This window comes from Hoplias malabaricus, chromosome 6 (genome assembly GCF_029633855.1).
Source record: "Hoplias malabaricus isolate fHopMal1 chromosome 6, fHopMal1.hap1, whole genome shotgun sequence".
Classification (NCBI taxonomy): Eukaryota; Metazoa; Chordata; class Actinopteri; order Characiformes; family Erythrinidae; genus Hoplias; species Hoplias malabaricus.
The window spans coordinates 1,501,668-1,529,287 of record NC_089805.1 but is presented as its reverse complement, the minus strand read 5'-3'; the positions used below and the strand labels follow the sequence as shown (position 1 = coordinate 1,529,287).

Genomic DNA, 27,620 nt, shown 5'->3' with positions numbered 1-27,620 from the left:
CCGAGGCAAAAATATACTCCCACTTCACTCACACAGCAAACAAGATATATACCGTAGGTTCAAAATATATCCCACTTGAACGTCATGTTCCCAGTTGTGGTCAACTGTAGAATCTAATGTAATGGCAGAAGACTAGTTAGTGCAGCAAGGAGACAAATTCCCTTTTTAACCCCCTTAATTTCAGCAGTTAGCAGTTATATCTACATACTTTTTGTCATATAGTGCACAATGAGTGTGTGAATGTTCCTTTAAAATATGAAAGTGAGGAAACTGCCAGGCCTCTGTCTGAAACTTCTTTTTTTTTTTGTGCTCTCAGGATTTATTTGCCTATAGTCATTCATTTTCTTCTCATAAAATGAAATGAGAGTTTCTGTTTTGGGGCTGGTGATTTAACTTGTGACGGTGGAAATAACCACAGAGGCTCAGTGTTGCCCCCGTGTGGTGCTTGTTCACATTACACTAGGCCATTATTAGTTCTCAGCTGGAACAAACCCCTTACACCTGTAACTAGGCTGTCAGTTCACACTGCTTTCATATAATTCACCAAAATCCTTTCCATGTAGCTAACGAATAACATGCTCTAGAAAGAAATAAAGAAATATATGGGTTTTAGTACTTTATGAGGCGCAACAGGTCATCATAATGTAAAGATAATATGTAAGGGTTTGTAGAGCAGGGCTGTCCATTCGCAGAGTGTTGGCTAGGCGTTAGCATTTGTGTCCTTGCGTAGGGTGACCAGACCTGAGATGGTGAAAAAGAGGACACGTCTCGCTACCGTTGTATTCTTAGCTGAACCTATGTGTGCTTTTAGGTCCTTTACACCTTTATTTACTACACATGGGAATTTCTTTTTTACTTCATCCGAGAACTTACATTTACGTTTGGTCATAGCTGCTCGAGCTGAGTGTGGGTACATGAGCTTTGCCTGACGTAAACAAGGACTACTGACGTGCAGACTGACCAATTAAATGTTTACAGAGAAGGTTATTGACCAATAACGGTAACTCTACAGTCAGACCGTCCAATCAGAAGATTTTAGGCTACTTCACCACGCCCCCTTCTCACTCAAGCGAACCAATCGGAGTAGGGGAGGGCGGGACTAGTTTGAGAAACTTCTCGAAGTTCTATGTAAGCTCTAGAAAAACAAAATGCCGGACGTTTGTGAAATTCCGCCCGGACATTTTGTTTAGGTTTTAAAAAGAGGACATGTTCGGGTAAAAAAGGGCGTCTGGTCACACTATCCTTGCGAGAAATATGTTTCTGCCGTAAATCTAAACAGAGTTGTAAAAAGGTAAAGAAGTTACCATTTCCTGCTTAAATTTCTGTGGAAGTCAATGTAAAAAGATATTATTCCAAGTAATTTTTGGAGGATTTCTATTGGTCCATCATGATTTTTTCACACAACATGAAGGACAGCTGCTTTGTTTAAACAGTGTAGCAAACTCGATATAGACTAAATATTTAATTTAACAGAAGGCAGATCTTTAATTTTGATGGAAATTAATGTAAATTGATTTTCTAGTTATTCTTTCTTCATGAACCCCCTACCCCCGCTTTTTTAAACAGAATACATACATTTACTGAACTTGAAAACATTAGAAGGCTCCTAGGAAGCTGCTTTCCTTTTGTTTATGGGAGAGTTGTTGTATTGTGATATTGTAGGATTAAAACAGAATGCATTTAAATGGCATTTCATTTACACTGAAATTTATTAGACCTTTCTTCAACGTGGCTTCTGTTTTAAAAGTTTAAAGCACCTTTTAAAATGTCTATTTCTTTTAAGGTTTGTACATTCGCCGTTCTGGGCCATTAAGCATCAGATGATGGTGAGTCTCGTTAAAAAAGCTTTCTATTTTATAGTTAATAGATGCCAATATCATTCATCTGTTTCATCTCAAACTGATGGATTTGCTGCCAGAGGTTTGGGTGCGGTTAACTGTAGCCTCAAAACTCATAATGAACGAATTAAGTGGTGCATTTATTCTACAATGTGTTTACTTTGGGTCTCTTTTCAAATACAAATAAAAAATAAGTGCCAGATGAAATGCATGGGCAAACACGCAACACACACACTTCAGATTTGGCTTGAAACTGCATGCCGTGGCAGTGGGCAGGAAGTGGACGATTCACTCTTCGGTAACGTTCTGTGGGGACAGGGCAGAAAGTCAAACTCTAAAAAAGGAGCTGTGGGGTTGGCTTTTTTGTAAAGCACAGAAACAAATTTGAAACAAACAATCAATAAAAATGACTCGAGTATAACGGTTATAAAAAAATTGTAATCATATAAAAAGCACTTCTCTATTAGCCTAGTGTGAAAGACCATCCAAGACCACCAAAGACCATCCATTTATCTTTAATTTCATTTTTAAATTTTCATTAATTTCATTTATGTCAAAACGTACGTTAATTGTTAATTACAAACGATTAGAGTTATAATATTCTGTTAGCATTAGGATCATAAATGTTGTGTCTCAAAGTTATTCTCTGCTTAAAGTTCTACCAGAGACTGTCCCTCACCCCATCCCCAGGTAAGAAATTCTTAGTGTAAAAGGTGTAATGGGATAAACAAGAGATCAAAGACTCTTCTTAGTGAATGTAAACAAACTTGCACTAAACACGCTGCTGTTTTATTAATATTCTTTTTTACATTTGTCCATTTTTGTGTTTACATGTGTCCCCAATTTTAGGAGAAAAGTGACAGTAGTGTGCACTTGGCAATGATGTCACACAAAAATAAACAAAACTGTGTACAAATATGTAATAATATGTAAATCAGGGCGGCAGCATGGTGACGCAGCAGGTAGGTGTCGCAGTCACACAGCTCCCGGCACCTGGAGGTTGTGGGTTTGATTCCCGCTCCGGGTGACTGTCTGTGAGGAGTGTGGTGTGTTCTCCCTGTGTCTGCGTGGGTTTCCTCCGGGTGACTGTCTGTGAGGATTGTGGTGTGTTCTACCTGTGTCCGCGTGGGTTTCCTCCGGGTGACTGTCTGTGAGGAGTGTGGTGTGTTCTCTCTGTGTCTGCGTGGGTTTCCTCCGGGTGACTGTCTGTGAGGAGTGTGGTGTGTTCTCTCTGTGTCTGCGTGGGTTTCCTCCAGGTGACTGTCTGTGAGGAGTTTGGTGTGTTCTCTCTGTGTCTGTGTGGGTTTCCTCCGGGTGACTGTCTGTGAGGAGTGTGGTGTGTTCTCCCTGTGTCTGCGTGGGTTTCCTCCGGGTGACTGTCTGTGAGGAGTGTGGTGTGTTCTCTCTGTGTCTGCGTGGGTTTCCTCCGGGTGACTGTCTGTGAGGAGTGTGGTGTGTTCTCCCTGAGTCTGCGTGGGTTTCCTCCGGGTGACTGTCTGTGAGGAGTGTGGTGTGTTCTCCCTGTGTCCGCGTGGGTTTCCTCCGCGTGCTCCGGTTTCCTCCCACAGTCCAAAAACACACGTTGGTAGGTGAATTTGCGACTCAAAAAGTGTCCGTAGGTGTGAGTGTGTGTGTGAGTGTGTTGCCCTGTGAAGGACAGGCGCCCCCTCCAGGGTGTGTTCCCGCCTTGTGCCCAATGATTCCAGGTAGGCCCTGAACTGGATAAGTGCTTACAGATGAATGTATGAATGAATGTAAATCAGGCTGGTACAAACACACATCTAAACGGCATTTGTTTATGCTCATTTAATTTTATTTAACTGCCTTTGGCTGATACAGTTTACACTCATTGTCGAGTCATTAATTCTCAGTGTCTGTAAATGTCATTGTGGTCTAACTGTATGTAGCAGTAAATGGAAGGTAAGCAGGGACATGTACGAGTCCATGCTCTGATGCTGGGTAAAACAAACCTGTGTGTGTGTGTGTTATATATCTCTTTGACCTGAGTGACCAGTGCTGTGTCTCTGCTGGTTTATGGCTTCAGTGCTGCAGTAAAAAAAAAGAGGATATTTACGATAGGTTCAGCATCCTAAAAAGGAAAAATTAAAAAAAGATGAACAGTGTGCACACCCCCCCGCTGAGTGGTATTTAAAGCTTTACAGACTATTGTACACTACTTAGTGTGTTTTGTGGTTGTACATAACTGTAAGAATGTGCATTAGGTTTGAAATTCTTCTTCCCTGTTGTGTGCACATGTGTGAGAGCCTGTGTGAGTTTTAGCATGCTGAACAAACAGAATGGGATTGGCTGCACTCAGTGTTTGTTAGCTTTGGCACATAAACAAATTCTGCAGAACCCAGTCAACTTGTGGAATTCAGATAGACAGAGCAGATTCAAACAGACTCTCTCTCTCTCTCTCTCTCTCTCTCTCTCTCTTTCATAAAAAATCACACAGACATTTGGCATATCCTGAACTGACCTTACACTACACCACCATTTTTTTGCTTAGTGAAACCCAAACAGTTTATATAATATAAAGTTTATATATATAAAATATTGGAACACTGACTTTTATATGGTTGATATTTTCTTTCCTGTTTCCGTGCATTTGAGACGTCCTGTATATTGAATACTGTGCAGAAGTCAGACAGTCTTTTTTCTTTATTTAATTTTCAGTCTAAAGACCATGAGGCTCATTCATTGTCTGTAACCGCTTATCCAGTTCTAGGTTGCGGTGGGTCTGGAGCCTAGCCGGAATCACTGGGAGCAAGACCATGATGTTTACGTTTTTCATTATTCAGCACCAGGAAAAATACTGAAAATATGAATAATATACAGAAATAGATATACATAAAAATACACAGCCGGACCATGACTAAATATAATGTAGTTTTTTAGTATCTAGTGTACATATAATTTTCCTTTATTACAGGTCAATTTCTTTCATTCCAGGACTTTTAGCCTAAATCTCCTTTAAACCTAAACCTAATTTTGAGATTTACCAGTTTGTCAATATTTAAGCAATCCTGATTGGGTTCTATGGGCGGCATGGTGGCAGAGCAGATAGTGTCGCAGTCACACAGGTCCAGGGACCTGGGGTTGGGGGTGCGAGTCCTGCTTTAACCCTCACTGTCTGTGAGGAGTTGTTGTGTTCTCCCTGTGTCTGCGTGGGTTTCCTCCGGGTGACTGTCTGTGAGGAGTGTGGTGTGTTCTCTCTGTGTCTGTGTGGGTTTCCTCCGGGTGACTGTCTGTGAGGAGTGTGGTGTGTTCTCTCTGTGTCTGTGTGGGTTTCCTCCGGGTGACTGTCTGTGAGGAGTGTGGTGTGTGACTGAAAAAAGTGACTGTGACTGAAAAAAGATATGAAACTAAAAAAAATTAACATTTGAATCTGAAAATATAAAATCTGCAATTGAAAAATATAAGACTTCAAATATCGAAATATATAGAAAAGTGAAAATTGAAAATAAATAATTTATTAAAAAACAATAAAATAACTTAAAATAACAATTTTATTTAAACTTAAAAAAAATAATCCTACACTTATTTTAATTTTTAATAAATTGTTGTATTTTTCAAAGTTCAATCTCAAGTTTTTTGAGCCCTTGCGCCCAGTGATTCCGGGGTAGGGTCTGACCCCACTGCGACCCTGAACTGGACGAGCAGTTACAGACAAAGTAATGAATTAATGAAATGATTGGGGACTCAAATAAATTAAGCCATGACCAAACACGATACTCATGTATATGTTCATAAACTTACATTTGATACACGTTAGTATTTATTTATTACTGCACTGACAAAACAGTTGCCATTACGAAGCATGTTTTGGAGAAATAGGGTACAGGCCTGAGAAACACCACAAGGTGGACTTGCAATATCATATTTTCTAGGCCTCCTACACAACCCTGAAGAAAACCATATAAATGAAGTTATAGGTGGTTTAGTGTACAGTCCTGAGAACCACTACATGCTTCTTAAGAGTCTGTCTGAAGGGGCTTTGAGTTGTTTGGATTGGACAGGAGAGTGGACATGATTACACATGTAATACCCTTCAGAGCACAAAGAAAATGTTTATTTTAAGTACAGCAACAGATCAGGAATAAGAACACAGTGAATCCAACCTTATTGCTGGACTCCAAAATAAAAAGATGGGTCATGTCTTCTTTCACAGAAATGCTCCCTTTGTCTTACCATTTGAAGGGGTGTGTATCCTGTCTGGTACTACTACTACAGCTGTACATCATTACATAATCCTTAGTTTCCTCCAGATGACACACGGCCTCCTAAAGGCATTACAGAGATAATAACAGCAGTGTGTAACAACCCATGACACACAATAACAGCAGGAATATTTGTGCAACATCCTCCATTTGCTCTCTCACTTCACTCAGTCCAATCCAGCATTTTATTTCACTGATTCTGTCTGCTCACCTGAACATTTAGTGCAATAAATAGACTGTCACTGTTTTGTGTACTACCAAATTTAGTCATGAAATGAAGGCTGAATGTCACTGCTGACTGCTGACCACATCTGTCCCTCTCCACTTAACACACTTTGGGGAGTGTGGCTTCTTATGTCGGACCTACATCTGTTAAAGGCACTCCTAATGAAGGGAGAGTGTTTAAATATCCTGTGTTACACCCTTGCTACTCCCCTGAAAACGGTGACATTCATAAATGGGCATAAAGTATAATATTTAACGTTGCTTAATTTTAAATTTAGCACACACTCTTTGATTTTTATGGGCATTAAAATAAGTGTTTGGGAAATAAACAAAAATATTTTACTAAAGAGTAAGGATATTAATGTTACTGTTTCTTCCGTCCTATAAATACTCTTTCTTCCATCCTATAAACTTGTTCCTTGTGGAGTGTTGTTATTGTCTGAACAGGCTGTTTATGGGAAAAGACCCACCCTTTAATAAAAACAGCCAACCAGGTTGCTTTTACAATGTGTATTTGCAATTCCAAACCATGAGTGAGTGAGTGAGTGAATATGTGAGTGTGTAGGTGAGTGAGTGAATATGTGAGTGTGTAGGTGAGTGAGTGAGTAGGTGAGTGAGTGAATATGTGAGTGTGTAGGCGAGTGAGTGAGTGAATATGAGTGTAGGTGAGTGAGTGAATATGAGTGTAGGTGAGTGAGTGAATATGAGTGTAGGTGAGTGAGTGAATATGTGAGTGTGTAGGTGAGTGAGTGAATATGTGAGTGTATAGGTGAGTGAATATGTGAGTGTGTAGGTGAGTGAGTGAATATGTGAGTGAGTGTAGGCGAGTGAGAGTGAATATGTGAGTGTGTAGGTGAGTGAGTGAATATGTGAGTGTGTAGGTGAGTGAGTGAATATGTGAGTGAGTGAGTGAATATGTGAGTGAGTGAGAGTGAATATGTGAGTGAGTGAGAGTGAATATGTGAGTGTGTAGGCGAGTAAGAGTGAATATGTGAGTGTGTAGGTGAGTGAGAGTGAATATGTGAGTGAGTGAGAGTGAATATGTGAGTGTGTAGGTGAGTGAATATGTGAGTGTGTAGGTGAGTGAGAGTGAATATGTGAGTGTATATGTGAGTGTGTAGGTGAGTGAGTGAATGAATATGTGAGTGAGTGAGAGTGAATATGTGAGTGTGTAGGTGAGTGAATGAATGTGAGTGAGAGTGAATATGTGAGTGAGTAGGTGAGTGAGAGTGAATATGTGAGTGAGTAGGTGAGTGAGAGTGAATATGTGAGTGTGTAGGTGAGTGAGAGTGAATGTGAGTGTAGGTGAGTGAGTGAGTGAATATGTGAGTGTGTAGGCGAGTGAGTGAATATGAGTGTAGGTGAGTGAGTGAGTAAATATGTGAGTGTGTAGGCGAGTGAGAGTGAATATGTGAGTGTACGTGTGTAGGTGAGTGAGTGTGTAGGCGAGTGAGAGTGAATATGAGTGTGTAGGTGAGTGAGTGTAGGCGAGTGAATGAGTGAATATGAGTGTGTAGGTGAGTGAGTGTAGGTGAGTGAGTGTAGGCGAGTGAGAGTGAATATGTGAGTGTAGGTGAGTGAGTGTGTAGGCGAGTGAATGAGTGTGTAGGTGAGTGAGTGTAGGCGAGTGAGAGTGAATATGTGAGTGTGTAGGTGAGTGAATGAGTGAATATAAGTGTGTAGGTGAGTGAGTGTAGGCGAGTGAGAGTGAATATATGAGTGTGTAGGTGAGTGAGTGTAAGCGAGTGAGAGTGAATATGTGAGTGTAGGTGAGTGAGTGTAGGCGAGTGAGAGTGAATATGTGAGTGTGTAGGTGAGTGAATGAATGTGAGTGAGTGAGAGTGAATATGTGAGTGTGTAGGTGAGTGAGTGAATGAATATGTGAGTGAGTGAGAGTGAATATGTGAGTGTGTAGGTGAGTGAATGAATGTGAGTGAGTGAGAGTGAATATGTGAGTGAGTAGGTGAGTGAGAGTGAATATGTGAGTGAGTAGGTGAGTGAGAGTGAATATGTGAGTGTGTAGGTGAGTGAGAGTGAATGTGAGTGTAGGTGAGTGAGTGAGTGAATATGTGAGTGTGTAGGCGAGTGAGTGAATATGAGTGTAGGTGAGTGAGTGAGTAAATATGTGAGTGTGTAGGCGAGTGAGAGTGAATATGTGAGTGTACGTGTGTAGGTGAGTGAGTGTGTAGGCGAGTGAGAGTGAATATGAGTGTGTAGGTGAGTGAGTGTAGGCGAGTGAATGAGTGAATATGAGTGTGTAGGTGAGTGAGTGTAGGTGAGTGAGTGTAGGCGAGTGAGAGTGAATATGTGAGTGTAGGTGAGTGAGTGTGTAGGCGAGTGAATGAGTGTGTAGGTGAGTGAGTGTAGGCGAGTGAGAGTGAATATGTGAGTGTGTAGGTGAGTGAATGAGTGAATATAAGTGTGTAGGTGAGTGAGTGTAGGCGAGTGAGAGTGAATATATGAGTGTGTAGGTGAGTGAGTGTAAGCGAGTGAGAGTGAATATGTGAGTGTAGGTGAGTGAGTGTAGGCGAGTGAGAGTGAATATGTGAGTGTAGGTGAGTGAGTGTAGGCGAGTGAGAGTGAATATGTGAGTGTGTAGGTGAGTGAGTGTAGGCGAGTGAGAGTGAATATGTGAGTGTGTAGGTGAGTGAGTGTAGGCGAGTGAGAGTGAATATGTGAGTGTAGGTGAGTGAGTGAATATGAGTGTAGGTGAGTGAGTGAATATGTGAGTGTGTAGGTGAGTGAGTGAATATGTGAGTGTATAGGTGAGTGAATATGTGAGTGTGTAGGTGAGTGAGTGAATATGTGAGTGAGTGTAGGCGAGTGAGAGTGAATATGTGAGTGTGTAGGTGAGTGAGTGAATATGTGAGTGTGTAGGTGAGTGAGTGAATATGTGAGTGAGTGAGAGTGAATATGTGAGTGAGTGAGAGTGAATATGTGAGTGAGTGAGAGTGAATATGTGAGTGTGTAGGCGAGTAAGAGTGAATATGTGAGTGTGTAGGTGAGTGAGAGTGAATATGTGAGTGAGTGAGAGTGAATATGTGAGTGTGTAGGTGAGTGAATATGTGAGTGTGTAGGTGAGTGAGAGTGAATATGTGAGTGTATATGTGAGTGTGTAGGTGAGTGAGTGAATGAATATGTGAGTGAGTGAGAGTGAATATGTGAGTGTGTAGGTGAGTGAATGAATGTGAGTGAGTGAGAGTGAATATGTGAGTGTGTAGGTGAGTGAGTGAATGAATATGTGAGTGAGTGAGAGTGAATATGTGAGTGTGTAGGTGAGTGAATGAATGTGAGTGAGTGAGAGTGAATATGTGAGTGAGTAGGTGAGTGAGAGTGAATATGTGAGTGAGTAGGTGAGTGAGAGTGAATATGTGAGTGTGTAGGTGAGTGAGAGTGAATGTGAGTGTAGGTGAGTGAGTGAGTGAATATGTGAGTGTGTAGGCGAGTGAGTGAATATGAGTGTAGGTGAGTGAGTGAGTAAATATGTGAGTGTGTAGGCGAGTGAGAGTGAATATGTGAGTGTACGTGTGTAGGTGAGTGAGTGTGTAGGCGAGTGAGAGTGAATATGAGTGTGTAGGTGAGTGAGTGTAGGCGAGTGAGAGTGAATATATGAGTGTAGGTGAGTGAGTGTGAAGGCGAGTGAATGAGTGAATATGAGTGTGTAGGTGAGTGAGTGTAGGTGAGTGAGTGTAGGCGAGTGAGAGTGAATATGTGAGTGTAGGTGAGTGAGTGTGTAGGCGAGTGAATGAGTGTGTAGGTGAGTGAGTGTAGGCGAGTGAGAGTGAATATGTGAGTGTGTAGGTGAGTGAATGAGTGAATATAAGTGTGTAGGTGAGTGAGTGTAGGCGAGTGAGAGTGAATATATGAGTGTGTAGGTGAGTGAGTGTAAGCGAGTGAGAGTGAATATGTGAGTGTAGGTGAGTGAGTGTAGGCGAGTGAGAGTGAATATGTGAGTGTGTAGGTGAGTGAGTGAATGAATATGTGAGTGAGTGAGAGTGAATATGTGAGTGTGTAGGTGAGTGAATGAATGTGAGTGAGTGAGAGTGAATATGTGAGTGAGTAGGTGAGTGAGAGTGAATATGTGAGTGAGTAGGTGAGTGAGAGTGAATATGTGAGTGTGTAGGTGAGTGAGAGTGAATGTGAGTGTAGGTGAGTGAGTGAGTGAATATGTGAGTGTGTAGGCGAGTGAGTGAATATGAGTGTAGGTGAGTGAGTGAGTAAATATGTGAGTGTGTAGGCGAGTGAGAGTGAATATGTGAGTGTACGTGTGTAGGTGAGTGAGTGTGTAGGCGAGTGAGAGTGAATATGAGTGTGTAGGTGAGTGAGTGTAGGCGAGTGAGAGTGAATATATGAGTGTAGGTGAGTGAGTGTGAAGGCGAGTGAATGAGTGAATATGAGTGTGTAGGTGAGTGAGTGTAGGTGAGTGAGTGTAGGCGAGTGAGAGTGAATATGTGAGTGTAGGTGAGTGAGTGTGTAGGCGAGTGAATGAGTGTGTAGGTGAGTGAGTGTAGGCGAGTGAGAGTGAATATGTGAGTGTGTAGGTGAGTGAATGAGTGAATATAAGTGTGTAGGTGAGTGAGTGTAGGCGAGTGAGAGTGAATATATGAGTGTGTAGGTGAGTGAGTGTAAGCGAGTGAGAGTGAATATGTGAGTGTAGGTGAGTGAGTGTAGGCGAGTGAGAGTGAATATGTGAGTGTAGGTGAGTGAGTGTAGGCGAGTGAGAGTGAATATGTGAGTGTGTAGGTGAGTGAGTGTAGGCGAGTGAGAGTGAATATGTGAGTGTGTAGGTGAGTGAGTGTAGGCGAGTGAGAGTGAATATGTGAGTGTAGGTGAGTGAGTGTGTAGGCGAGTGAATGAGTGTGTAGGTGAGTGAGTGTAGGCGAGTGAGAGTGAATATGTGAGTGTGTAGGTGAGTGAATGAGTGAATATAAGTGTGTAGGTGAGTGAGTGTAGGCGAGTGAGAGTGAATATATGAGTGTGTAGGTGAGTGAGTGTAGGCGAGTGAGAGTGAATATGTGAGTGTAGGTGAGTGAGTGTAGGCGAGTGAGAGTGAATATGTGAGTGTAGGTGAGTGAGTGTAGGCGAGTGAGAGTGAATATGTGAGTGTGTAGGTGAGTGAGTGTAGGCGAGTGAGAGTGAATATGTGAGTGTGTAGGTGAGTGAGTGTAGGCGAGTGAGAGTGAATATGTGAGTGTAGGTGAGTGAGTGTAGGCGAGTGAGAGTGAATATGTGAGTGTAGGTGAGTGAGAGTGAATATATGAGTGTGTAGGTGAGTGAGTGTAAGCGAGTGAGAGTGAATATGTGAGTGTGTAGGTGAGTGAGTGTAGGCGAGTGAGAGTGAATATGTGAGTGTAGGTGAGTGAGAGTGAATATGTGAGTGTGTAGGTGAGTGAGTGTAGGCGAGTGAGAGTGAATATGTGAGTGTGTAGGTGAGTGAGTGTAGGCGAGTGAGAGTGAATATGTGAGTGTGTAGGTGAGTGAGTGTAGGCGAGTGAGAGTGAATATGTGAGTGTGTAGGTGAGTGAGTGTAGGCGAGTGAGAGTGAATATATGAGTGTGTAGGTGAGTGAGTGTAGGCGAATGAGAGTGAATATGTGAGTGTAGGTGAGTGAGTGTAGGCGAGTGAGAGTGAATATATGAGTGTGTAGGTGAGTGAGTGTAGGCGAGTGAGAGTGAATATATGAGTGTGTAGGTGAGTGAGTGTAGGCGAATGAGAGTGAATATGTGAGTGTAGGTGAGTGAGTGTAGGCGAGTGAGAGTGAATATATGAGTGTGTAGGTGAGTGAGTGTAGGCGAATGAGAGTGAATATGTGAGTGTAGGTGAGTGAGTGTAGGCGAGTGAGAGTGAATATGTGAGTGTGTAGGTGAGTGAGTGTAGGCGAATGAGAGTGAATATGTGAGTGTAGGTGAGTGAGTGTAGGCGAGTGAGAGTGAATATGTGAGTGTAGGTGAGTGAGTGTAGGCGAGTGAGAGTGAATATGTGAGTGTGTAGGTGAGTGAGTGTAGGCGAGTGAGAGTGAATATGTGAGTGTGTAGGTGAGTGAGTGTAGGCGAGTGAGAGTGAATATGTGAGTGTAGGTGAGTGAGTGTAGGCGAGTGAGAGTGAATATGTGAGTGTAGGTGAGTGAGAGTGAATATATGAGTGTGTAGGTGAGTGAGTGTAAGCGAGTGAGAGTGAATATGTGAGTGTGTAGGTGAGTGAGTGTAGGCGAGTGAGAGTGAATATGTGAGTGTAGGTGAGTGAGAGTGAATATGTGAGTGTGTAGGTGAGTGAGTGTAGGCGAGTGAGAGTGAATATGTGAGTGTGTAGGTGAGTGAGTGTAGGCGAGTGAGAGTGAATATGTGAGTGTGTAGGTGAGTGAGTGTAGGCGAGTGAGAGTGAATATGTGAGTGTGTAGGTGAGTGAGTGTAGGCGAGTGAGAGTGAATATATGAGTGTGTAGGTGAGTGAGTGTAGGCGAATGAGAGTGAATATGTGAGTGTAGGTGAGTGAGTGTAGGCGAGTGAGAGTGAATATATGAGTGTGTAGGTGAGTGAGTGTAGGCGAGTGAGAGTGAATATATGAGTGTGTAGGTGAGTGAGTGTAGGCGAATGAGAGTGAATATGTGAGTGTAGGTGAGTGAGTGTAGGCGAGTGAGAGTGAATATATGAGTGTGTAGGTGAGTGAGTGTAGGCGAATGAGAGTGAATATGTGAGTGTAGGTGAGTGAGTGTAGGCGAGTGAGAGTGAATATGTGAGTGTGTAGGTGAGTGAGTGTAGGCGAGTGAGAGTGAATATATGAGTGTGTAGGTGAGTGAGTGTAGGCGAATGAGAGTGAATATGTGAGTGTAGGTGAGTGAGTGTAGGCGAGTGAGAGTGAATATGTGAGTGTGTAGGTGAGTGAGTGTAGGCGAGTGAGAGTGAATATATGAGTGTGTAGGTGAGTGAGTGTAGGCGAGTGAGAGTGAATATGTGAGTGTGTAGGTGAGTGAGTGTAGGCGAATGAGAGTGAATATGTGAGTGTAGGTGAGTGAGTGTAGGCGAATGAGAGTGAATATGTGAGTGTAGGTGAGTGAGTGTAGGCGAGTGAGAGTGAATATGTGAGTGTAGGTGAGTGAGTGTAGGCGAGTGAGAGTGAATATGTGAGTGTGTAGGTGAGTGAGTGTAGGCGAATGAGAGTGAATATGTGAGTGTAGGTGAGTGAGTGTAGGCGAATGAGAGTGAATATGTGAGTGAGTGTAGGCGAGTGAGAGTGAATATATGAGTGTGTAGGTGAGTGAGTGTAGGCGAATGAGAGTGAATATGTGAGTGTAGGTGAGTGAGTGTAGGCGAGTGAGAGTGAATATGTGAGTGTGTAGGTGAGTGAGTGTAGGCGAGTGAGAGTGAATATGTGAGTGTGTAGGTGAGTGAGTGTAGGCGAGTGAGAGTGAATATATGAGTGTGTAGGTGAGTGAGTGTAGGCGAATGAGAGTGAATATGTGAGTGTGTAGGTGAGTGAGTGTAGGCGAGTGAGAGTGAATATGTGAGTGTAGGTGAGTGAGTGTAGGCGAGTGAGAGTGAATATATGAGTGTGTAGGTGAGTGAGTGTAGGCGAATGAGAGTGAATATGTGAGTGTAGGTGAGTGAGTGTAGGCGAGTGAGAGTGAATATATGAGTGTGTAGGTGAGTGAGTGTAGGCGAATGAGAGTGAATATGTGAGTGTAGGTGAGTGAGTGTAGGCGAGTGAGAGTGAATATGTGAGTGTGTAGGTGAGTGAGTGTAGGCGAGTGAGAGTGAATATATGAGTGTGTAGGTGAGTGAGTGTAGGCGAATGAGAGTGAATATGTGAGTGTGTAGGTGAGTGAGTGTAGGCGAGTGAGAGTGAATATGTGAGTGTGTAGGTGAGTAAGAGTGAATATGTGAGTGTGTAGGTGAGTGAGTGTAGGCGAGTGAGAGTGAATATATGAGTGTGTAGGTGAGTGAGTGTAGGCGAATGAGAGTGAATATGTGAGTGTAGGTGAGTGAGTGTAGGCGAGTGAGAGTGAATATGTGAGTGTGTAGGTGAGTGAGTGTAGGCGAGTGAGAGTGAATATGTGAGTGTGTAGGTGAGTAAGAGTGAATATGTGAGTGTGTAGGCGAGTGAGTGAATATGTGAGTGTGTAGGCGAGTGAGTGAATATGTGAGTGTAGGCGAGTGAGAGTGAATATGTGAGTGTGTAGGCGAGTGAGTGAATATGTGAGTGTGTAGGCGAGTGAGTGAATATGTGAGTGTAGGCGAGTGAGAGTGAATATGTGAGTGTGTAGGCGAGTGAGTGAATATGTGAGTGTAGGCGAGTGAGTGAATGTGAGTGTACGTGAGTGAGAGTGAATATGTGAGTGTGTAGGTGAGTGAGTGACATGCCAGTCTCATGGGGTGCTTTGCATCTATCAAATCTGTCCTGCTTTTCAGTTATTATTATTATTATTATTATTTTAACATATTATTTTCCTTTATTTGTAACAAACTATTTCAACACAGTGTATGAAGTGGTGGTGCAAAATAACATTCTGAAAAAATGTGATCCACTGTAGCCAAGCAGAGCTTGCAGAATCTGCTTTTGTGGGTGTTCTGGGAAAAATTCCAGCCTGAATAGAGCTTTAGTTGTAAATGCTTTATGAAAAAGCCCTCAGGTATTACACACAATGTGCTACACTATTTAATGCCACATTTACCCTGTCTAACCAAGAAATGTGAAATGTTTCCAGATATTTTGAAGAAGAAATATACATTTTAAAAAGTCTGCGGTTTCACTGAATATGTGAGTTTGTGGTGTGTGGCTATGATTTAACGGTGCGTTGTGGTTGTTTGTGCCCAGACGATGATCAGTTGGGCGTGAGTTAAAAACAGGAAGGTGCAGGAAAGGCATGAAAATATCCTGCCCAAAAGGGGGGATTATTGTTTTTATTTAACCCATGGTCAGACACGTGTGTGTGTGTGTGTGTGTGTATGTGTATGTGGGTGGGTGGTGGAATTATTTATCTGTCTTATGTCAGAATGACAGAACATTTCTAAAGAAAACAGTTACTTAGCTTGTGTTAGACAGACAGACACAGACGGAGGCAGACAGAGACAGACAGAGATAAAGAGAGAGAGACAGACAAAGAAATATAGAGAGTGAGAGACAGATAGACAGACAGACAGACAGAGAGGGAGAGAGACACATGGAGAGAGACACACGGAGAGGGAGAGACATAGACAGACAGACAGAGAGGGAGAGACAGACAAAGAGAGACACACAGAGAGAGCGGGAGAGAGAGAGCAAAAAAAGACAGAGATGGAAATTACATAATATACATATAAATATCCATGTCCCATCATCTCACTCTCTCTTTCTCTCTGGGTTTATTATTATTATCTGTATAACTTGAGCAAACAGAGTTTTAATTTTTGTGGCTGTCCCAATTTAAAAAAATGTACAGCACCAGTCAAAAGTTTGGACACTTCATCTAATTATTCATTGGTGGACTATGGGCTATTCACTGTATAGAACTCTGTACCAGCTCTACCTCTGCACAACCCAACCCAGGGCTTATGTCATGTTATTAGCATTTCACACTGTTAGTTGGAGCTTATATAATTCTTTTGACTTTGCCAGTGACCTGCAGAGACATCGCACCATCTTACTATAATTTAAATGAAAAATGTTCCATGTGGAGTGCACAATAATGAATCGTACATCACTTAACTCCAGTATTTCTGCTTCAGGTCTTTTGCTTTCGCACATGGGTATTTCATATGTTTTAAGGCTTCACAGCCGTGTTTATAGACCAGCTGCACATGGTTAAAAACGGTGTGGTCACTGAGGATGTTTGTTTGATTTTCACTGAGGCATGTCTGATTTCTGGACCAAACACCATGTTAGGAGATAGCTCTCTCCTGTTACTTTGAGAATATTTCCTCCGTGGTGTTTTTGGCCCTCGATCCAACGTACAAATCCCATTTCCAGAAAAATTGGGACATTCTGAGAAATGAAATAAATAAAAAAAGGATCGGATTATTTTTTAATCTCTTGAGCCTTTATTTAACTAACAAAAGCAGTTCAATAAACAAGTTTCTGCTGAAGAACTGGCTCGCAACCTTGGTGTATTAATGGACTCGGATCTGTTTTAATCTTATATTAAAGCAGTTACTATATCAGCATTTTTCCATCTTAAGAACATCAGTAGATCAGAGATTTTCTGAATAAACCAGAGCTGGAGAAACTTATCCATGCCTTTATTTTTAACATTGATTACTGTAACGGTCTCTTAGCTGGACTTCCACAAAAAGATTCAAAATTCAGCTGCCAGAGTTCTCACTCGGAGCAAAAGAAGAGACACATCACCTCCCTTCATCCTCAAATCCTTACACTGGAGACCAGTCTGTTACAGAATAGACTTTAAGGTGTTATTACTGGTCTATAAATGTCAACATGGGGTAGGACCAGTGTGTTTATCAGATCTGCTACAGAGATATGAGCCGAGCAGAGCTCTCAGATCTTAGGACCTAGTCAGTGAGCTCAGACCTTTTAAATCAACACTTAGAGCATTTCCTGTTTGAGCAGCTACAGCTCGGTTTAAAACACTCTGCACTTTTATTCAGTAAGCACTTTAGTTCTTTTTTTGTTGTTGTTCATTTTTAATTGTTTTAATCATGTTTATTATGTTTATGTATTTCTTTTTATTGCAATATTTTAATTGTTTAATGATTTTTATTCTTGCTTTTACTTTAACTGTTTTTTTTCTGTAAAGCACTTTGAATTGTTTGAAAGGTGCTCTATAAATAAACTTGCCTTGCCTTGAATAACTTGATTGTAATTTGTAAATATACAGTAGTGTGCAGAAGTCTTAGGCACCTAAGATAATTATATACATTTAAACTAATGCCATCTCAATAAGCTTTTATAAAGTTAAATATAATGAAGGTTAATGCAAAAAAAAAATATATATATATATAGGGAGAACACACCACACTCTTCACAGACAGTCACCCGGCTGAAACCCATGCAGACACAGAGAGAACACACCACACTCCTCACAGACAGTCACCCGGCGGAAACCCACGCAGACACAGAGAGAACACACCACACTCCTCACAGACAGTCACCTGGCGGAAACCCACGCAGACACAGAGAGAACACACCACACTCCTCACAGACAGTCACCCGGAGGAAACCCACGCAGACACAGAGAGAACACACCACACTCCTCACAGACAGTCACCTGGCGGAAACCCACGCAGACACAGAGAGAACACACCACACTCCTCACAGACAGTCACCCGGAGGAAACCCACACAGACACAGAGAGAACACACCACACTCCTCACAGACAGTCACCCGGAGCGGGAATCCAACCCACAACCTCCAGGTCCGTGGAGCTGTGTGACTGCAGCACTTCAGCTTCATGAGGTCGTCACTTGGAATGGTTTGCAGTGAACATCTGTGACCTCGTCAAGAGTTCATTTGTAGAACTGCTCGCCTTCTTAATGTGTTTAGTCCTCCAATGATTAAAGATAAGAGTTGTCCAAACATTTGACTGGAACTGTAAACATGCCAAAAAGATTAAATCTATGTTTTATCTTTTCCCAAAATGTACAATTTAGCAATAAACAGTAAATGTGCGTTCAAGTGTGTTCTCTGTTCCTACAATTTGTAAATTTGATAAAAATAATATTATACCATTTACATAATCATCATGATACTTTTACCAAACTATTAAAGGCAAATAAATATTAAATTTAGACATAATACTCAACAACATCAGATTTCCCTTCATCAAAAAACACCTGCTGGTTTTGTGACAAAGACCTACAGGAGAATCCTGGCCCTGAACAACAGTGGCACTGCGGTAAGAAAGAAGTATTCATTTAATCTTTTTTTTTTTTTTAAGTCACACAGCTTCATGTTTACAGCTCCCTGAAACATGTGGTACAGTTTTTCTAGATGGGACAGTTGATGTTCTGACTTAATGTTTTGTTTAACATTCCTAAATTAATTTATTTTTGGAATGTCTGCTGTGGTTTTCTCTAAAGTGAAGTTGAGCAGGAACATTCCCATTGGCAGGAACAGCGCACTGACTGCTGGAAAGGACTTTGACGCTGCCCTGTCCAGTTACAGACAGGACACACACACACAGGTGTGACGCACTATACTGTAAAAATGTTCAGGCCTCTTAAAGGTAGGTGTATATATGTAATAATATTGTCTCGCCTATCGTACCATAAGTGTTTTGCCACACAAAAGTATCTTTTAGCAACACTGCTTTAAAAATTAAACGAATGCCCAAATAAATTTCACTGGCAATACATACCTTACATTCATAAACATATCAAGAAACACATCTGTTTTCATCTACCTGTCGGTTAACACATCTGGCCTGTGTGGTATTCTGCTTCATCTGTTTTTCAGGGAGAGTGTAGGAATATTTACAGAGGGAGTGTGTGTGAAGGAGAAAATGATCTAATAATCCGGTGTGATCCAAGGGGTGGAAAAGTAAGATTGAAAGAGCATGTGTATGTGTGTGTTTTTGAGGGGTGGGCGATAGAAAGCCTATAAAGGCTTGTTGCTTTAAAGATTGTTCACACAGGAGCCAAGAGGAACACAGAGATAAGCTGAAAAGCCCAGAGGTAGGACTCTGCATATACACACACACTCTTGACACACACATTTGTATGTATTGTGATGTGGTGTGTTCATACTAAACATTAACCTCGGAGAGATTTCACATGCCTGTGTTGAGGGGTAGTATGTGAGGTCACGCTGCTGACTCCTAAACCTATGCTCCATGTACAGACCTTAAACTTTCAGGAGACACAGACTTCATTTACTTACTCACTCTAGTAGTATATCAGACTACTACAGCACTTGTAAACTTGTCAGATGCATGGTTTCTGAAGCTGTCAGATTATTGTGTACATGTAGATTGGAAGTAACTCACTTGGGAGTATTATATTAAAATATACCCCCCACATCTAAATGCTAAACACTAATCTGAAACATTACTATATGCTGTAGCACATTGATTATGGACAACCCTAAATACAGAGTGCCTTTGCTATAACAACATGTTTCATGCCATTATTCCAACATTCCAACCAATACATTGATAAATTTATCCACTAACCTAAGAACGCTCCATTATTTTTTCACAAAACCTTTGCTCAGATTCCTCTATTGAGTCATGCATTAAGATTTGGTAACATTTTTTGGTCCAGAACAAGAATTCAACAAGAAGTCCAATGTTAAATCAGCATTGTTATAGCACTGGAAAATGGAGAAACAGTAGCTAATTTGAAAACTATATCTATATGTAATGAAATGCACATGGCTCCTGTTCATGATTTTATGACCAAACGCCTGTGGAGAGGGCTTCATAGGCTACATTCACATTACGTGCCTCATTTCTGAGATTTGGTGTCTACTCATATGTTTCTCAGTTGATGATTGCACTTGACTGTATCTACCATTATTGTGAATAACCTGCTTGTGCACATTCAAAACAATGATATTACATTGATAATCAATGTGTAGCACAAACTACAACAAAGTAAATACTAGAACAAAGCTTTGCGACAAAGATAATTATTTAGAACGGCTCAATGCAATTTTAGCATCAGGTTACGGTCATAAATGATACTTTTTATTACTTTTGTCTTAGTTATTGCTACTAATTTCCCTACCATTTTAGGGCATCAAATATACTGACACTGTGAAAATCACCTCACATACATCACGTATCTCATAGTTACATAGTCACATTACCAAGGTGCTGATAAAGATTCCTTTAAAGAGGAACCACAGTATGTGAACTAGACCTACATTAATGTTATGTCACGTTTATTCTCCTCTATTTGACAGAGAAGCACCTTGTAGTTCTACAATCACAGACTGTAATTCATCAATTGTTCTGCATTCTTTGTTAGCCCCCTTTCACAATGCTCTTCAATGGTCTGGACCCCCACAGAGCTGGTGTTTGGGTTGTGGATCGGTCTCAGCACTCCAGTGACACCGATGTGATGGTGTGTTACATTCATATGAGTGGGCACAATGTTTAAAATCTCCTGGAGCATTGCTGTATCTTATTCAATCAAACCAGTGCAACACACACTAGCACAATATCACCATGTGTCATTGTCACCAAGCAAATTGTATTTGTTCTGTGGTGGTCTTTCGGGGACTCTAACCATTGAAGAATTGAGTGAAATGACTTGGTTAACAAAAGAAGCGTTCATCCTGTTATTTTTGGTTAAAGTGTTCTTTTAGGTCTTATGTAGAACACAGGTTTGGTTTCTGAAATGTGATCATTGTTCCCCCTTATCAAGGGGTTTGCTGCAAACTAAACTGAGCTTAATTTCTGAACATATTGTGCACCTCACACACAAACACTCCACATAATGTGTAAACTCACATAAAAACGACTAAGATTTGGAATGGGTCAAACAGTAAACAAGCCCGTCTTGACCCTGCCCCGTCTCCTTTTTATTCCCTACATGCTTTGTTTCCCTGCAGGAGCAGTCTATTCACAAATAATCTTTATTTTTTTTATGTAAGTTTGTGTGTTTACCAGATTTCACTCACAGTGTGGGTTTTAAAATGTGTTAATGTGGTCATTGGCCTGTCTTCCTCATGGGGACCACAAGATAAGGGTTATGGTTAGGCAAACAGTTGTTTTGGTTGAGGTTATGAAAGAAAATGCATGGATACACACTTCTGAGTTTGTGTTTGTGTGTGTTTGTTGCATCAGCAGTACCATGAAGACCATGCAGGCAGTCCTTCGGTGTGTGACGGTGTGTGTTGTCATGGCGATTGCTGCTTGCTATGGTTTGTAAACTCCTCAACAATGTGGCATCTTTCACACACACCTGCTGTTGCACAGGCACATGCCACTTCAAAGATAATCGCACTGACATTCTCTTTGCAGCACTAACACAAATGTTCTCTCTCTTCTCTCTCTCTCTGTGTGTGTGTGTGTGTGTGTGTGCGCTGCATGTTTGTTTTGTGCCTGCAGACTCCCAGGAGAGTCATGAGTCAATGGAAGGTAAAAAAAAATTAAAATTCCCTTAACTTACATAACACACAGTATTTATCATTTGCATGAACCAAGCCTGTAGTTCATGTTACGAACAAATCCAGTGCATATGGGGGGAATGTTCAAAAAGTTAGTGGTGATACTGTAATTAAAGCAGATACATGTTCAGTTTAATGTTGTAAAGTCTGAGCAACATTCAGAGGTTGGTTTTAAGTCGTTGCAGTTTGAAATTTGAGTGTATGATGTGGTTATATAAAGCAGGTCTGAAGTACGCCAAATCCTGGTGAGCTGGATTCCTGCAAATGTTGATGATTTTCCTGCTCAAACACACCTGACCATACCCAGCAGTTAATCTGAATGTTTTCTTGCTTTTGCTGTATGTTTTTCTTTCTCTCTCTCTCTCTCTCTCTCTCTCTGTGTGTGTGTGGCAGATCTGTTCGTCCCTCAGTACAGAGCAAACACTTTCATGAATCCCCCACAAGGCTTCTACAGGAAGAGGTGGGTAGTACAACATTAAGGTAGATTAAATATACTATTTACAAAATTGTAATGGATTTATATATTTTGCTTATTTTTAATGTACATAAGTACATTATGGAAGTGCATTCCATCGTTAATTAATCAATGTTTGAATCCATACCTGCTACTGTGCTGCTCAAAATAATAATTTCAGGCCACAAAGTAACATATATTGGCCATGAAATAATATGTTGATGCGGCGCAGCAGGTAGGTGTCGCAGTCACACAGCTCCAGGGGCTTGGAGGTTGTGGGTTCGATTCCCGCTCCGGGTGACTGTCTGTGAGGAGTGTGGTGTGTTCTCCCTTTGTCTGTGTGGGTTTCCTCCTGGTGACTGTCTGTGAGGAGTGTGGTGTGTTCTCCCTGTGTCTGTGTGGGTTTCCTCTCACAGACTCAAAAGTGTCCATAGGTGTGAGTGTGAATGTGTGTGTCTGTGTTGCCTTGTGAAGGACTGGCGCCCCCACCAGGATGTATTCCCACCTTGCACCTAATGATTCTTTGGACTGAGCTTGGCTCTGTTCAATCCTCAGGATCTGTAGGAACATCCATGGCTGAAGTTCCTCTTGAGCAAGGCACTGAAACCCCAAACGCTCCCGGGTGTCGGGGATGGCTGCCCGCCCCTCTGGGTGTGTGTTCACAGCCCCTAGTGCACTAGTGTGTGGTGTGTGTGTGTGTTCACTGCCACAGATGGTTTAAATGTGAAAGACATATTTATTGTACGTGTACAATGACAAATAATTGCACATTCTAATTATTATTATTTAAATCCTAACCCAAACCAATAAGGTTGCTGTGGCTATTTATGGTCTGATCAGCCACCAGCTACACCTTATAATAAAGCTTGTTCACTAAGCCCATCCCTTGTGCCACTGCCTCACTAGTTCTTCACAGGGGTCATCAGTTAGACACCGCCCCTTTCCAATGTTTGGCTGAATTAAGCCCACAACACCTTTGGAAAGCTCAACAGTGAAGTCTGGCGTCCCAGACCTTCAGCAATCGTAAATCCACACTGGTGACAGGCTTTTCCTAGCCCCACTGCCACCATTAATGCATTCTCAGTGCCACCAGCTCCATGTGAACTTTACACTTTTTAGCTACCTATGCTATTGCAAACCTTAAATTTACACCGGCTTACCTCAAATCTTACATTAGGCCACAATACCCTTCCTCCTGGTCTCAAAAAATGAACTTGTGGCCTCACAATAGTATTTTGTGATCTTAATATATTATAATGTGTCCTCAGAATATTATTTTTTGTGTCCTCAATATATACATCTGTGGCTAGGCCTTATTCAAACAACTGCCATGTAACCTTAGGTGCTCCATACATCCGTGCAATACAGCAGTTTGAGCAGAAAAATGGAGGGGAAACAAACAAGGCCAGTTGTGCTCTGTATCAGTGGCGCTGGCACTAATTACCTTCATACTTTATCATTATATAAGCTATCTGTAAGGTTTATGTACTGAACAAGTGATCGAGTAAGAGAGAGATTCGGGGTAATTTATTTATCTATTTTATTTAGCATATTACCGACAGTAAATATAAAACTGATGCCTTTTAAAAGATCAGCCAAAAGGCCTGAAAAACAGCAGTCAGCTAAATAATATGCCACAATATGCTATAATATTAAATAATGTATTATATATAGCACAGAGAGCCATGAGGTAAAGGAAAGAACAGACTCCCTCATTTCGCAGCATCATCATAAGAACAGTTATAAACAGAGTAGCCACAATTATGCAGCTGCAAACCAAACCATGTATGAAAAATAATCAAACAGTGAGTGAATTGTAGGCTATTCCTTCTTATATGAAGTTCACTGCATCTCCCTGTTCCATCAAATCTGGCAGAACCTCCTCCACATCTGACTCAGTGCTTGTACTGCACCCTGCACAGTCTTCACTAGTTCACTTTCCATTTTCAAAATCTTTAGGTTCAAAATTATTTAGTTGTTTACTGCAATGACATAAGCACCAATCATGGGCTTTCAAATCTGCATCGTAACACGTGAGTGGACACAGTGGACGCAGTCATGAATGCCGTTCATTCTCAAGCACAGTATTTAATTAAAAAAATCCAATTCATCTGCTGTTTGCCCATTTTATATTCAACAAAGTATGTTTCAACAAACAATACCATGAAAATCAAATGCACGTTGCTTACAGGATCATGAACTCAGGCCGTGTTTTGTAAACTATGGTTTTTGTTGCCGTTTTGGCCTCACGTCCACAGAAAAATTGCGCTTTAGATCATTGAAAACGCCTTGCTCACTGTTCTTGTGCCGACACTGAAAACTAACATTTTAGCGTGCCTGTCTCTGGCTGAAACACAAACGCTCAATCACTCCCTATAGGGTGAATTATAGCAGTCATTAAACTACAGGGTACATATGCAGCTTTTCCTATTCGTCTGGACGGGGATATTTTCAAAAACGAAGAGAGGAAAGTGTCTGTTTTTAAAGATAAATTGATCTGTGTGGATGGATCCTCAGACTGCTGAGGCATCAAGGGGGGATTAATCCAGTGATCTCCTAATGACAAGGGCCTACGCTTAGACCACAGCCTTACTGGGGAACCCTGGGAAATGATGTTCTATGAACACAGCATGTGCACGTTGTTGCATTTTAATGTAGCTGTATTCACCAATTCATAATGTGTAATAATGCTTACAAACATTAGAACACAGCATAACACACTGCATTTGGTCAACTCATGGCAGTAGGTGGAACATGTGAGCTATAAACTAGTGAGGAATGTACCATGAGTTATACGTAGATATCTGTTTGCGTAAAGAAATTTTTCAATTCAATTTAATTCTCTCTCTCTATTTTCTTTCCTTCTCTCTCAGAATCAAGTCTCCCGCCGAGCGCAGATCAGAAATTTGTGAGGATTACTCTCCATGCCGTCTGTTTGCCAATCGCTATGGTTACCAAATGGCTTATAACACATACTTTGCAAGTCGTCATGCCGGCAACAACCGCCGTTACTGAGTAACTCTTTCAGCAGTGTTCTGTAGCTGTACGAATAAACACTCCAATCGATATTTTGCTATTACAAGCTGGTCTGAGCTAATTCAGTCATGTGTTCATATATAAACACGGTATCAGTTTATTTACTCTTTCTGCTGAAAGTTAAAGGGTTAAAGAGCAACACCAATATCTCCCTTCTTTACTTTTCTTCACAATCCTGAGTTAGTGGTTACTTGTTCATGATATACTTGTGGGATAATGCTATGTGAGTTAGCGCAGCATGGTAGCAATAAAAGCTAGCAAAACTAGCTTGTCTTATCCACATGAAAAATGATGGTGTCTAACCGGAATTTGCAAGTTAGCTAACATCACCTATAGAACTTCTGACAGCTACAGAAATCTAAAATAATATGTTGCTACCTTTCAAAGTAAAACACTAAGGTTAGCTAACAGGTGTCTGAGTTGGCTACCGTCATGTTGAGTGATTGGGGAGAGAAACAGCTAGCTTAGCCATCCAGAAAGTATGAGGCATTTTATGCACTTATATGATTCAATAATGAAATGAATGAGGGCATAGGAGTTGTTTTTTGTTTATGTGGGCATATTAAATGGTCTCAGGATATGCCCACAATATCAGCTGACACCTTTTGAAATAAAATACACACCCAACATTACTTTTAAAAGCTAAGATGCTGAAAAGGTCTACATTCATAAAATATTTCAAACATGGTAAAGTATGTGTTGCATTTTTCTCAAATTTTATTGGTATTGCTCTTTAAGAAATGTTTGTGTAATCACATGCTTTAGTGACTCATAATTAAATAACCTCATATTCTGAACAGTTCTGTTTCATTTTTCCACAAACCCATTACTTGTTTTTCTTTCTAACACACAGACATTTAACATACTCTTTATTACGAACAAGTTTCCTGGCTAGCTCAGTCCGTAGAGCATGAGACTCTTAATCACAGAGTCGTGGGTTTGAGCCCCACGTTGGGCGATCGGTGGCAAAATCATTGAGCGGCACAGTGGCAGGTAGGTGTCGCAGTCACACCGCTCCAAGGACCTGGAGGTTGTGGGTTCAAGTCCTGCTCCGGGTGACTGACTGTGAGGAGTGTGGTGTGTTCTCTCTGTGTCTGCGTGGGTTTCCTCCGGGTGACTGTCTGTGAGGAGTGTGGTGTGTTCTCTCTGTGTCTGCGTGGGTTTCCTCCGGGTGACTGTCTGTGAGGAGTGTGGTGTGTTCTCTCTGTGTCTGCGTGGGTTTCCTCCGGGTGCTCCAATTTCCTCCAACAGTCCAAAAACACTCATCGGTAGGTGGATTGGTGACTCGAAGGTGTCCGTAGGTGTGAGTTTGAGTGAATGTTGCCCTCCAGGGTATATTCCTGCCTTGCACCCAATGATTCCAGGTTGGCTCTGGACCCACCGCGACCCTGAACTGGATAAGGGTTACAAATAATGAATGAATGAATGAATGAATGAACATTAGCAGACACACCTATTATACCCAACGCACACCTTCATTCGAGCACAGAAGAAAGTTCTAATTCTCGTGCACCTTAAACACACTGAAATGCAACCTTGGAAGCCTTTTGTGGGTTTCGATAGAAAGTGTGTGCAAATGGAGGACAAAGTCCATGTGAAATCTCTGCACATGTTTGGATTCACCACAGCATCACACAGGGTAAAAATGTTTGTGGTTTTATTTCTAAACTGGAGGAATGCCTTTAACAACCCAGACAGCAAAATTACATAGGAAGCAGCCAAAGTCATGCGCTCTCTCTCTCTCTCTCTCTCTGCCTATAGCACAAAGCCACGCAACACACAAAACACTTCAGGTCAGATTGGGTCTGTCAGGTAGTGTAGCTATTTGTACCGAGGCTAATGCTTTAATTACAGCATGTGGTACATTAACACTGGCAAAATAATCTAAACTGAGCATGAATGTAATCCACACAATTTTATTCAATACTCAACACAAACCAAACCTCAACAATCTAAACCCAACTCACTAACCTCGGTTTTAAACCAAGGTCTCAGTGTCACCAGGGCTACGTTCGCACAGAAGATAAAAGTGGCCCAAATCTGATTTTGTGATCAAATCTGGTTCTGCTGTTCACACTGCCTATGTAATGTGACTTATAGGTGACATCAGTCTGAGCAGGTTGTGCCCCTAAACTGACCCGCATTCACAAAAGAACAATGCTTCAGGTTCTGACCAGAAAGAAATGTCTCTGTTCCATCCAAAGCACGTTTTTTTTAATGGAATGGAACAGGACAGGTCTTTTACTGCAGCACTGTATCATAACACGACCCTTTTCTTTCCAAATGAGTGATTGAAGTGATTTTTGCTGTTCACACTGCCACACAAACGGCACCTCTGTTTCACATGTGAAAAACCCCAGGCAACTCAGCCCTCTAACCCCTTCACTTAATATCTTTATTTTTCTATTGTTTAAAAATATGGAAATGAGCAGTGACAGTGGATCATAGCTGCCTTTGCCATTGGTAATTGGACAGGCAGAATTATTATTATTTGTACTTTAATTGTGCAGATTATGTTATGTGTCAAGTTAAGACCATTTCAAGAAGAGGACAGTGATTACCTACACAATTGAGAGTTTTCATTGTCATTACTTATCATAAGCCCAGCTGACTGTGATGATAACATACAGTAATGGTAATACCAACTCATTCATTCATTCATTATCTGTAAGCGCTTATCCAGTTCAGGGTCCCACACAGACACAGGGAGAACACATCACACTCCTCACAGACAGTCACCCGGAGGAAACCCACGCAGACACAGAGAGAACACACCACACTCCTCACAGACAGTCACCCGGAGGAA

The 27,620-nt window shown here is 41.5% G+C and overlaps 1 protein-coding gene across 5 annotated transcripts; it reads left to right on the top strand.

The window, feature by feature from the left end:
* The first annotated feature begins 1,148 nt into the window (after positions 1-1,148).
* On the top strand, positions 1,149-25,625 carry LOC136699863 (matrix Gla protein-like). 5 transcript variants are annotated; one of them, XM_066674902.1, is made up of 6 exons: positions 1,149-1,291; positions 1,784-1,826; positions 2,495-2,528; positions 18,291-18,394; positions 18,667-18,750; positions 20,181-20,986. In XM_066674902.1, exons 2-6 carry the CDS (start codon positions 1,821-1,823, stop codon positions 20,310-20,312), a joined length of 360 nt encoding a protein of 119 aa, XP_066530999.1. In that variant the 5' UTR covers positions 1,149-1,291; positions 1,784-1,820; the 3' UTR covers positions 20,313-20,986. The 5 variants fall into 5 exon arrangements, with proteins under 5 accessions (XP_066530999.1, XP_066531003.1, XP_066531001.1 ...); XM_066674906.1 differs by lacking the exons at positions 1,149-1,291; positions 1,784-1,826; positions 2,495-2,528; positions 20,181-20,986 and adding exons at positions 21,002-21,078; positions 21,266-21,295; positions 21,718-21,784; positions 24,652-25,625 and having other exon boundaries at positions 18,171-18,394; XM_066674904.1 differs by lacking the exons at positions 1,149-1,291; positions 1,784-1,826; positions 2,495-2,528; positions 20,181-20,986 and adding exons at positions 21,002-21,078; positions 21,266-21,295; positions 21,718-21,784; positions 24,652-25,625 and having other exon boundaries at positions 18,171-18,436.
* Positions 25,626-27,620: the final 1,995 nt, after the last annotated feature.